General features: G+C 39.8%; 1 protein-coding gene across 1 annotated transcript in view; it reads left to right on the plus strand.

Moving 5' to 3' along the window:
• The window catches only part of LOC107566911 (neuropilin-1a-like), a 74,433-nt gene that overhangs the window by 9,164 nt on the left and 51,526 nt on the right, over positions 1-13,743 (plus strand). Inside the window, exon 3 of the mRNA XM_016252481.1 lies at positions 9,355-9,536. Coding sequence (XP_016107967.1) covers positions 9,355-9,536 — 182 coding nt within the window. The remainder of the gene's footprint in view (positions 1-9,354; positions 9,537-13,743) is intronic.

The raw sequence follows: 13,743 nt of genomic DNA on the forward strand, positions 1-13,743 counted from the left end.
CAGTGTAGAAGGGGGGGGGGAGGGGGGGGGGGGGGGGTGAAGGAGAGGAGAGGGGGCAAGACACGCAAGGAAAGCAAGTTAATTGAATTACTCCCAATGCAGTTATAAGCACAGATTTACTCTGAAAGAAACATGAGACATTAGGGGAAAACTTCAAGTGACCCAGGCCGTAGACCTGGGGGACCTCATGCTCTCATCCATGAGCCTATAGCACATTCTCTTTCAATCTGTCTCTTTCTGTCTACCTCTCTCTTTCTCTCATGGATGCCACCCACTGGTTTACCTCTAGTTGACCTCCCTAAGTATTATGTTAATTACTTACTTGAGAGTATGTATTAGCCTGCAGTATGCATTTGGGCCAGAGAGTTTAGTAATGGTTGTTTTCTTTACACAAGCTCATTGTCTCATACTGTACATGCACAGTCGTCATTTGTATCTGATTTTAACCCTACTCTGAAAGTCACTAGGTCATATCCTTGTCATCAGTTTACGGCTATGCCCATTTGGATTTTTGGGTTATTTTATTGAACAATGCATTTAGATATACATCTATAATAATTGTCTGTTCTTTTTCTTTTTTGCTGTTGGACTAGTGACATGGGTCAGACATTCTAGCCTGCGGGATCTTGTTATATATCTCTGAATAATTAGTATTGTAATTAGCATAGCAAAAGGTATTACCTTAAAGCTGACCCTGCTGTCTCTCTGCAGATAATAGGCATGAATTGAGTCTTCATTAGAGGAGGCTCACTTCAACTTCTACCAATGCAGAATCAGCAGCAGCCCTAAAGGTGTGAGACACAGGTTGACTGGGTGAATTTGAGGTGGGGGGGGGTATTTTTAATAGAGGATTGTGCACACCTGCCCCTGACCCCCGCCAGCCACCTCCCTCCCTCAAACTCAATCCACGTCCTTTTCTATAGCTTGACTTTTCATCTTCTTAACCATGGACCCATCTCCAGAGGGCTGAGACCACTCTGGCTCAGTAATAATACGCCCTATCAAATGTCAAGGTGGGACAAATGGTGGCTATTCTCTTAGTAATGGCCAGTGAAATGGGCTCCTGACAGAGACCGAATGAAGACCTGTGTCCCTTGTACACCATATAGTGCAATTTATTTTTCCATTGTCCTGTTCTTGTACTAAAGTGGATTTTTGTTTGCTCTTTCTCTCCAATGTACAACAACAGTGACTATATTATTATTTAAATTGTATTTTTAGCTGAATCCTATGTGAACATGTTATATCTGGTTCTCAAACATTAGACATCAACACATGACATCAAGTGGTGACCTAACCCACAATTTAAGTACTGCCTTAGCTGTATGGTTATACATTTTGTAAAATTCCACGGTTAAATTTCACCATCGTTTAACTCTTGCAAAGTTAATAACTTATTTTTCCTAAACTGCAGTAGGTTTGCAGCAGCTTCCTCCACCATGTCATTGCTACACTCGGGTTAAATCTCTGAGGTAAAGTTAAGCCAATTTAGTGCAGTTCCTCATCACACCTGTCAGTGGATGATACACAGATATCCATCCTGCCCTACTGGTTGAAGACAAAACTTCCTCAAGCTCCTTCAGCTGTGTTTATATTGGATCATTTGGGAATTGTACATTAGCAAAGAAGTGTGGCACTCTGACGTAACCTAACCGAGCTCTGTTCTGTGGCTTGCTTAGTGTACGTGTTTCACTTAATCAGTAAATGCATATTAGCCATTTTGCCTCCTGGGCAGAACTCTAATTAATTGCTCTTGCTCCTTCCTCCAACGAGAACAGGATGTTAGATTCTAAATGAGGGCATTTTATGGTCTAATATGCCTTCTGTGTTTCTTCGAATTCTAACCCATAAAGCTTTCTGTTTTCCAGCAAAATTGCTTTAATGGATAATGACAGATGATGGAATGAGGGGAAACATAATTGTTTGCTGACGTGCACTGTTGTAGAGGAGAATTAATAATGCAGTGGTAGCACAGTGCCCTCTTTGTCTTGTGGCCCACTCTGCTTTTTCCTGGCAAAAATGAATGTCCAACAAGTTTGGATTTGGTTAAGAGGAAGAACAAGTGCTTGTCTCAGAGGTGTAAACAAAAAATGGAAAGGTGTTTCAAATGTGATTGCACTCAGAGTGGAAATTGCCAGAGCAATCTTGTATCTCATGGTATACTTTCTCAGCCTTTACTGCTACCTCTTTCATCTGGTTATTTGCCTATTATTAAAGACTGTAGTGAAACTGCTAGTAATTCAGTGCGCAATAATTCCCTCAAAATACTGGAATTCATTAATGTGATTGTTGGGAATCTGTATCTCTCTGAACAGCCTAATTAGCAGTGCTAATGAAAGCGGACATGCTAAATCCATCAATGTTAATCATAATTGCCGTTTATGAAAGCGTGCGGCGTGGTCTCCTGCACCGCACCCATTCAAAATTGATTAGCATCTAAAAATATGTCTCAAAGATTAAGCATGATGCTTAAGACCTCTCTGCGATTGTGGCCACTGGGGCTGGGTTGGAGTAATTTACTCTCACGGAATTGAAAAGTATTGAACCACTTGACATGTCCACACCCTTCGCCAGCCCTACACCACATGCACTGTGTGCCCCCCATTATTAAATGGTGCTACTCTAATCACTTGGGTTTAGGGATGAAGGATGAATGGCGGATGTTTGGATAGACACATCTGTCACTGGGGAACATCAGACATTGTTTGCACCTGTTTTTAAATGATTTTCTATTCATTCTGATGTTGACAAGAATTTGGGAACAGATCAGGAGACAAAGTCTATTTGAGGTCAACAGCACACTTGCATTATATAAAAGTGCTTTCACACCTGAGCTTAATTTCTCATTTTTCTTTGCATAAACTGTACTGTATTCTTTCGAGACAAAAAAGAATGTCATTCTCAACGGAACCTGTTTCAACCAGTCAAAAGATATAGTAAAAAATAAACAAAAGCACCACTAAGCCATTACTCAGTTATCATAAAACTCAGGGCTAACTTCTTAGCCATAGCCTCAAGTCATGGTCCCTCCCTGTACACGCTGCAACAGTTGCATGTAAGCTAATAACTCCATCAGGGAGTGTTTTCATTCTCTGTACTGTTGTAACGGACTCTGGTTCCAACCCCAGCTCCATTTTTTTTGGTCTGTCTCACCAACATTTTGAGTGACAGCAGTGAGGTTATTATCGTTCCAAACACAGCTAGCGGCTGCAGGAGCCCATTACAGTAGGCTTGGTTAACGCTTGTCACATACTATGGAGAATGGTAGACCGTTATGGTGAGCAAGCTGCTACCTTGTCCCCTAAAGGCTTGAGGTGTTAAAATAGAAAAAAATCCAGCTTCCTTCGTGGAAATGCTAACCTTGGATAACACACCTTTGATTCTCACGGTATCACTGAGGAGGAAACGACTTCTTAAACCCCCAAATCTTTGGCTGGATAACGCTTGCATCAATTTTTCAAAGGTCTGGTCACGCTTGGGTTTACCTAGGTGGGATTTAAAGTAGAGAGAAAATCTGTGCTTGCGTGTGTGTGTGTCTATAGGTGGAGGTATCATTCTGCAAGCCATAAGAGCAGGGAGAAATTACCTGCTGAAAGAGGAAGGAGAGAGCAGAATGGACAGATCTGAACAAGACCGATGCTCTCCATCTTGAGCTCGGATGCTACTGTCAAAATCTTCACACATTACCACACCAAAGCATCTTTGCAAATTGTATTCAGATCAATCTCTGATTTACAACAAAGTGCACTACCTTTTTTAAAAGAGTGAATTTGGTTAGGATTTTACAGCAACTTGGTCTCACATCTGCCTGTAATAGTAATGTGTTTTACTCAATCACGGCATGTTGCTGAAGCAGTATACTTGTTGAAACTGGAATAACATCCCTATCAAACAAATATAAACCAAACCTTACCCCAGCAATAATCTAGGCCTAAAATCAAAAATAAATTTTAATCCCAGTCCTAATCCATCCCAAACAAAGGCCCTGTCCCGAATGTCGCCTTAAGTTATTTCGGTACACTTTTAACAAGGTCCATCTGTGTTAGGGAACAAGTGCCGCGCCTGACTAAAACATGCCATAAACAAGATCTCTGAAGGTGCTAAGACTTTACGTGCAGGAAGAAGAAGCCTGCTGTTTTTCAAAGCCGCAGCGAAAAGGATGTCTTGAGGAGAGCTTGTAGTACAGTATAATGTTAACTCCGCTGTGACTATGGTTGGGCAATGGTGACTGTGATTCTGTGACAGACTGCTGAAATCCGATAACACACCTTTGATTCTCACGGTATCACTGAGGAGGAAACGACTTCTTAAACCCCCAAATCTTTGGCTGGATAACGCTTGCATCAATTTTTCAAAGGTCTGGTCACGCTTGGGTTTACCTAGGTGGGATTTAAAGTAGAGAGAAAATCTGTGCTTGCGTGTGTGTGTGTCTATAGGTGGTGGTATCATTCTGCAAGCCATAAGAGCAGGGAGAAATTACCTGCTGAAAGAGGAAGGAGAGAGCAGAACGGACCGATCTGAACAAGACCGATGCTCTCCATCTTGAGCTCGGATGCTACTGTCAAAATCTTCACACATTACCACACCAAAGCATCTTTGCAAATTGTATTCAGATCAATCTCTGACTTACAACAAAGTGCACTACCTTTTTTAAAAGAGTGAATTTGGTTAGGATTTTACAGCAACTTGGTCTCACATCTGCCTGTAATAGTAATGTGTTTTACTCAATCACGGCATGTTGCTGAAGCAGTATACTTGTTGAAACTGGAATAACATCCCTATCAAACAAATATAAACCAAACCTTACCCCAGCAATAATCTAGGCCCAAAATCAAAAAGAAATTTTAATCCCAGTCCTAATCCATCCCAAACAAAGGCCCTGTCCCGAATGTCGCCTTAAGTTATTTCGGTACACTTTTATGTGCACACTTTTGTAACGTAATTCCATATATTGACTGTTGGGTATTGTGGATTATTGTAGCAGTAGTAGTCTCAGCAAAAGACCACAACTTCTTATTATGGCTGCGAAGAGAGTGTAATGAAACCTATCACAAATGGGATGAAATGCATAATTTGATACCTAAATATCAAGTTTTTCTGCCACTAGAAAGGAAAGTAATGTCTATGTCGAGAACAGCCATCCTATCAACCAATCAGATTCTTGTTTTAGAGTTAAGGCTGGGGCCTTGAATAAGATTCTCACCAAACAATGATTTCCTTCTGGGTTTTAGTGATCGGGTAAGTGTATGTTTATTTGAGGACAAAGGATGTTGCTCCAAGAACATGTTTAGACTTGAATGCAAGGGTCTATGTCCAAACTGCGTCAAAATGTTGTTGACGATCAGCATAACTATCACTCTAAGCATTTCTTCTCTTCATCTTCCCCTCTTATCTTGACAAAACAGTCTCTCAGAGCATAATTTGACCTAACTTAAGTAAGTCAAGCTCACCGGAATGCTAGGCAAGCCAGAATGATGACAGAAAACAAAAGAAGTCTTTGGGAGAGTTAATGACTGCTTTTTATGGCCTCTGTGCCGTAAAGGCAGTGAGTAAAAGTGTAAGTGCATTGGCAGGATTCCTGCGTAAATGTACCATGATGGGACTGAAGGTAGACTGAGGTCTCCTGCTCAGACTGATAAAGTAGAAGAGGAGAACAGAGCTTGTTTGTGTGGGTGCAGGAGTGCTGTTTCCACAGCTGGTCTTAAGAGGAAGAGGGCAGGGAATGAAAAACAGAACGGCGTGCAAAAAATGGCACCAAGCACAAAACAGTAGGCCCAAGCCAAATAGAGTGAGGTCATAGCTCTGCAAACGTCATGTGAGCAGCAAAGGCTGTTTGAAAAGAACAGAGGTTCTGTTTATGTGTTTGCACATGGTTTTATTTGTATTATGTTGATATTTGGGTCACTGACCAATTAAAAAAGGCAAAATACTTTAAAAATCAAACAATAAACATGAACTAACCTTACCTTTTCCATAAGGTTAAAAAATCTGCTTTTTCGTTACTTAATAGCATACGCAAACAGTCATAAAGGTCTACAAGGGTCCACCTATCAAACAAATATAAACCAAACCTTACCCCAGCAATAATCTAGGCCTAAAATCAAAAAGAAATTTTAATCCCAGTCCTAATCCATCCCAAACAAAGGCCCTGTCCCGAATGTCGCCTTAAGTTATTTCGGTACACTTTTATGTGCACACTTTTGTAACGTAATTCCATATATTGACTGTTGGGTATTGTGGATTATTGTAGCAGTAGTAGTCTCAGCAAAAGACCACAACTTCTTATTATGGCTGCGAAGAGAGTGTAATGAAACCTATCACAAATGGGATGAAATGCATAATTTGATACCTAAATATCAAGTTTTTCTGCCACTAGAAAGGAAAGTAATGTCTATGTCGAGAACAGCCATCCTATCAACCAATCAGATTCTTGTTTTAGAGTTAAGGCTGGGGCCTTGAATAAGATTCTCACCAAACAATGATTTCCTTCTGGGTTTTAGTGATCGGGTAAGTGTATGTTTATTTGAGGACAAAGGATGTTGCTCCAAGAACATGTTTAGACTTGAATGCAAGGGTCTATGTCCAAACTGCGTCAAAATGTTGTTGACGATCAGCATAACTATCACTCTAAGCGTTTCTTCTCTTCATCTTCCCCTCTTATCTTGACAAAACAGTCTCTCAGAGCATAATTTGACCTAACTTAAGTAAATCAAGCTCACCGGAATGCTAGGCAAGCCAGAATGATGACAGAAAACAAAAGAAGTCTTTGGGAGAGTTAATGACTGCTTTTTATGGCCTCTGTGCCGTAAAGGCAGTGAGTAAAAGTGTAAGTGCATTGGCAGGATTCCTGCGTAAATGTACCATGATGGGACTGAAGGTAGACTGAGGTCTCCTGCTCAGACTGATAAAGTAGAAGAGGAGAACAGAGCTTGTTTGTGTGGGTGCAGGAGTGCTGTTTCCACAGCTGGTCTTAAGAGGAAGAGGGCAGGGAATGAAAAACAGAACGGCGTGCAAAAAATGGCACCAAGCACAAAACAGTAGGCCCAAGCCAAATAGAGTGAGGTCATAGCTCTGCAAACGTCATGTGAGCAGCAAAGGCTGTTTGAAAAGAGCAGAGGTTCTGTTTATGTGTTTGCACATGGTTTTATTTGTATTATGTTGATATTTGGGTCACTGACCAATTAAAAAAGGCAAAATACTTTAAAAATCAAACAATAAACATGAACTAACCTTACCTTTTCCATAAGGTTAAAAAATCTGCTTTTTCGTTACTTAATAGCATACGCAAACAGTTATAAAGGTCTACAAGGGTCCTCTATTTTTCCTATTTTTTTAATAATTACCACTTTTGCACATGATTTCATCATTTAAATATTTACGTGACAGTACAGTAAGTTGTGTGGCGTTTTGGACTTTCTTTACCTGTCAGTTTAAACGCATTTTCAGTCCATATGTAGCGTTACAGCAGTGGCACTCTCTTCTGCTGTGACTGATGGAGTTCTAGGCCTCTTCCATCAGGCCAGCCAAGAGGAGAGACACGGGTGAAGTCATCTCTACATTACCGCCCCCCCAGGGGACCCAGTTTCAGAGAGCGGCACGCTTCTCATATTCCGTCCCTTCCATTCGCACGCATACGGTATCATGCCACCCCCAACGGTGTGAAACAAACCAACCTTTATATCACTGAATGCACAGTATGAGACGTGCCCCAATTTTAACGCCTCCCAAAACCCCCTGGACACACTAACACACAGACACACATTCTGCTGTCTGCGATACCTTCGTTAAATTTTCACACATCTCCTCCCATAATGTGTGGCAGGTGGAATAGACCATTCTCTTGAGCGGGGAGGTCTTCTGCTGCATATCTTGGCTATTGTGTACATTAATAATATATATACAGTATATATATATATATATCACCGTATTTCAATACTCCTCTCAAGATAATGAAATTATATTATGCACAAGCAAGATTTTGGTTATGCATCCCTAACAAGCTTGGAGAAACCAAACTGCGATTCTTTGAAAAGAAATAGAACGTTCTACTCCCCATGATGCTTTGCTCTCCTATCCTCCCGTCGTTCCTGCGGTTACATGTGTCAGGGGTGATTAAATGCCATGGAAACAAGACCTTGCTGTCAATCATATTCCATGCTGAGCCTACCCCAATTGATATTCACCATTATTATATCAGTATGCGGAGCGAATTGTCCAAACAGACTTAAAACAGTGGAGAATTCACATCAGCTTTAGTTTTTCATCCCATCTCGCTTGCTAGCTGAGGCAGGACCACCCACCCACTCCCGTATTGTATTACAGACACAATATTAGCGTGCATGTGTGTGTGCATGTGGGTTTTTGTGTGTGCATGTGCTGCCGTTTGTGCAACAGTCTTCCAAACTGTCGCAGACTCAATTATGTGGCGGCACAAGCCAATAGCTTTAGGGTTGAAATTATATTTTGAGGAGAACTGGAGCATGCATGTGTGTGTGTGTGTGTGTGTGTGTGGAGGCGACACTTGTTTTTTTTCATACTATAACTGTTGTTCCACTCACAGACTGTCAAACCGACATGTAAAGGGTATCACCATCTTCTGTCATTCATATGCAGCAGTTTGTCTGCCCCTTATTAGCTCTATAACATGCACGCATCATGATACATTACTCATCATTAGAGCTCAGAAAAAGAAAAAAACAGGACACTTTTGTAGATGTAGAGTATTATAAGTGTCACTGTGCTAGTATTATGTGAATTTTGCATCATCTCATTAATATTCATGAGCCAGGCTAGAAAGGTTTACAGTGTTGTCCCCTTGGCATTTGAGATGTGTTTGTGCTTACCTCCTTGTATTTATAATTTTACTAGGGCAAATCACACATAAAGCTGGCTACTAATCCCCAATGATATTATTCATGAAAAATATTTTATTGTTTTATTTATTATTTTTATATTGATTCAGTTTAACTGATTAACAAAGTGTTTGAAACAGTATATATAATCTAATCAAAATTGATGTTATTTTCCTCACAAACTGCGTAGAATGCCACACAGGAACACTACCTAAATCAAATGATTGTTTTGAAGCAGTTTATTGTACATGTGTTTGTTTGCAATATGTTGATATTTGTGTGATTGGCAAAATTGCAAAAAGGTATACTTTTAACACACGCAGACATTCACTACCTAGCCACTGTTTTTGACAGTTTTAAGTAAAAATATTTATAATATTTTAAATGCAAGTTATAATATTCAGAACCTGTTCATTGAAACAAACTGAATGAACCGACTTTCTAAAATGATTGTTTAGTTATGTTTAGTTGAACTGATCATTGTGCTTCTCTCTCTGTGCAGATATGACTATGTGGAAGTGAGAGATGGAGTGGATGAGAGCGGCCAGCTGGTCGGGAAGTATTGTGGGAAGATCGCTCCCTCTCCTGTGGTCTCCTCTGGGAACCAGCTCTTCATCAAGTTTGTGTCTGACTACGAGACTCATGGTGCTGGCTTCTCCATCCGCTACGAGATCTTCAAAACGGGTGAGTAGAAAGAAAAAGAAGGTGATAGGCGAATATAAGCTACAACAGCCCCACAGTGGATTTTAGAGCCATAACTATCATTTTATAATAAGAAGGATACATGGAAGGTAGGAATTCACTGTAGGGGAGCACAACAAACATATAAGGAGAGATGTAAGCGAGGGAGAGCACTGTCTGTTTTCTCTTTGTCAATCCCGGTGGGAGAGCTGCTGGCGGAGAATAGATCAGTTGATAACGCGCACTTGTAGACCTTCAGGGTCTCTCGTTCTGGCATTGTCTGGCCTACAGAGACACACACAGATACACACTGAGGGACCGTTGGTCTTATCTGGAGATGTCACGGCAATAAGCAGAAATTTCCTGTTGTTCAGATCTGTTTCCTGTGATTGAGGTAGGGCTAGAGACTCAGAGAAAGCGTGTTTGCGTAACCTCGGACAGGTGCAGCACACAAATACTGACCCTGGGCTGCCCCCGAGTGTGACCTCAGGATGAGATGGATGATCCAGGGGGGTTTATTTTAATCTTTATTTTCCGGTTGTGTGTGGTCATTCCCATAGACAAGAAAAATCACAAAGGACATCTCTTTAATATCTCAATTTTTTTGACAGCAATGAGATTATATGGTGAGAGACTTTTGCAGAAGTGTCAATAATGTCCCAGAAATATGTTAAAAAGCATGATAAATACAGTAAAAACAGTCATATTGGGAAATATTACTACATTTTAAAATAGCTATTTTCTATGTGAATCTCTGTTAAACTGTAATGTATTTCTGTGATGCGCAGCTGTATTTTCAGCATCATTCCTCCAGTCTTCAGTGTCACATGATCTTCAGAAATCAGTATAATATGCTGATCTGCTGCTCAAGAAACATTTCTGATTATTATCAATGTTGAAAACAGTTGTGCTGGAAACAGAATTTTCAGGATTCTTTGATACGTTGAAAGTTAATAAAAACATTTTTTTTTTAATAGAAATTTAACAATAAGTAACAATAAGTCTTTACTGCCACTTTTGATAAATGTTATGCATCACTGTTGAATAAAGTATAAAAAAAACTTTGAATGTTAGTGTATATAATAAATTATATTTCTTCATTTATTCATATGAAGTTTATTTGCAAAAACAGATAACTTTTAACATAACATTAAGATAAGTTTTTTTTTCCAAAAATTGTTTTTTTTTATTATGTTATCATGTTTTTATTGTGTTTTATTGTGTTAGTTAGCTGTAGATAGTTAGTTGAGATTAATTGGAATGCACAATGAAAAAAACATGATTTTTGAAAATTGATAAAAATGGAGTTATCTGTTTTTGCAAATGAACTCTACATATATTAACATATTGTAATTTATATTTGTATTATGTATTATACTTTCAGGAGAAAAATCTGAGACAAAGTTGATACTTCACAGAACGCCATTGAGAACTCCTGAGCTATAAAAGAGCAACCCCGGAGGTTCCCATCCCCGCTGTTGCACCTCCACACACTTTGGCCCATCAATAACATCAATAAGTCTCCCACAGTATTCCATTATCTCAGTGCTGGTTTTCTTAAACTCATCTTCTTGATGTGTCTGATTGGAAATAAGGTTCCTCTGGAGAGAGCAAAGACGTCTGAAACATATCGACTCTGTGCAGTCAAGGGGTCGAGCAGACGCTCTCGGCCAGGATGGGCGCCCTCGTGTAGGGTGTGTTCCTCCAGAAAACCCTCTTAGTTTATCAGCATGGGTGAGCCGCAGGATCCTGTGTGAACGACAAATACTGTTGTTTGCAGTCCAGGACATGGGAATTTGCTGTGACCAGGCAAACTCTGCAGAGCGTACGTCAGCCTTATCAATTAAAGACAGAGAAGGACAGCGAGAAAGCAAAGGAAAGAATGTGAAAAGCAATAGGAAGAGTGACGGATGGTGAATAAAGAAAGGGAAACTGATTTGAAAGCCTTGTCAACACCATCTGATCTGTGTGTTTATGACATACAAGTAAAAGTAATGATTACACACAGGTGTTGAAACAGGTGTGCAGGTATTCAAACGTGGGATGATTATAAGAATGTAACACCGTTTAAAATGAGATTATACTCATTTCAAGCTGCTGCTGCTACATTTGGAGAGGTAAGCTGTGGATTAGAGCAGGTTTCACACACATCCGCAGCGTGTGGGCTGAATCGCTAGAAGCAGCAGTACTGCAGAATGTCTAATTAAAGATACACAGTGTATTTTGTGAGTTTTATAGAGCTCTCAGATGGCTAGACTTTCAGAACAGGCATCTTCAACTTCAGCTGCTTATACAGTATATGTTTTTAAAGCAATTAGCCACGAGGGAATATGCGTTACAGTGATTTTACTCTGCCCTGTCCTTAAGAACAAACTGTGGTTATATCAATTTAACACGCGTATTGAGTGGTTTAATGCTTTTATAAAATGCCAGCAACAGCAATATGATAAAGAATAATGGCAGTATTCACTATAAACAATATTTTCGGCAAGCAATATACTTCTATAGATAGATAGATAGATAGATAGATAGATAGATATTTTTTTTTATTTTAAGTTTAGTTACAGTAATGCAAAACAAAGACGGATGGAGTAGCAGAGTAGTGAAATGTTCCCAAGCTTTAATATGTAATATTTATTCTTTTGGAATGCATATAAAGAATAATGGGGAAGACTTTAGACAAGCAACGAGGAGGGAAAAAAACGAGAGTACTGTAGAGAGCTAATTCGAAGACTACAAAGAGTGAATAAACAGAGAACACAAAAGAAGAGAAGAATCTATTCAGGAAAAAAGTGTGAAAGTGACAAAGAAAGTGAGGGAGAGAAGATGAGGTGAAGAGAGGGCGAGAAAGCCTGGGAGCTACACACACACACACACACACATACACACACACACATACACAGGAAAGATAAGAGATGAGAATCTCTCCACCACAGCTATCTATGAATGCAATCAAGCCTGACCCAAGCACTAACCCACACTGGACAGCATGGATATCTAACGAAGAGCCGTCCTCAGGGGGCTTTCAGACCGCTACGGTTTCATAGACACCATGTTCTTTCTCTCAGAGTTCCCTTACACCATCCTTAACAAGGGGCTTTTAGATGATTTTTAGTAACTTGCGTATCCCATCCGTAAAGAAGAGGAGTCTGTAGTTATCATGTCATCCTGTCTTGCCGTGGCTTTCCCAAAATGGCCTTTCTTAGGGTTGAAGGAGACATGAAGTTTTAGTTAACAGCTCTGCAATTTTCAGAGCCACATCAAGTGAGAAGAGAGGCTGATGTTTCGCAAGTGGGGTGGAAGGCGTGGGTGTGGGATAGAAGGATGGAGAAGTAATTTATCCTCGCTCAGAGTCAGTGTAGAAGGAGGGGACCGTGGAAGCCTGTTTCCACCTCTGAGTAAAAAACAAAAGGTAACTGTGAGAATAAATAGGAAATTTTCTAACATAAAATCGCAATTAGATGAGAGATAATGTTGCATTTACCTTTTGAAAACGGGCTTCCATATGACATGCACCACTAATAGAAAGATGAGCGCTTCATGTAGCAGCTGTAGGAATGAACGTCAAAATGTATGTTACTGTTGCAGATTTTATTGACTTTTCAAGTAAACAGGAACTCTTCTTGTGCATCCAACCCAGGTTCATTGAGAAAACATGCTAATGCAAAATTATATTACATTGGTTCTTGCATGTCACTTTTAGAGTGGCTTTAATAGTCTAAGAGTCTTTAGTTTTATATGAAATAGATGAATGTGAATCTGGCAAAGTTCACATCAGCTCAGAAATCAAATGGCCGGTGAGTAGCGATAAAATACTTGCATTTGAAAATAATGTATACATTAACATAAGATAAAAACACATTTGCTGAAGCAACCATGCCACTTTATCTTGTTTCTGCAAGTCTTTGAGCTCTTTTATTGTGACTTGTGTTTCACAGGATTTGTACCCAAGCACTTCGTATTGCAAGTGCAATGCTGTACCGGGTGCGCTACAGAGCAAGTTTACTACAGCAGAAAAGCCATACATATGGAGCTGTCATGTCAAACATCAAAATGTATTAGTTTACAAATCATGCACTATGTTGAGTGTTTTCAGGTCATAACATAGTATTGTGCAACGAATCATTTAAAAAGTTTTTATTAATCGATAACCTGCACCTGTAATTATAATTTGTGTGAAAAGGAATAAAAGTGGTTGATGTTTTACTGC

The sequence above is a fragment of the Sinocyclocheilus grahami genome, unplaced genomic scaffold, assembly GCF_001515645.1.
Source record: "Sinocyclocheilus grahami isolate Dianchi unplaced genomic scaffold, SAMN03320097.WGS_v1.1 scaffold1112.1, whole genome shotgun sequence".
In the NCBI taxonomy this organism is placed as follows: Eukaryota; Metazoa; Chordata; class Actinopteri; order Cypriniformes; family Cyprinidae; genus Sinocyclocheilus; species Sinocyclocheilus grahami.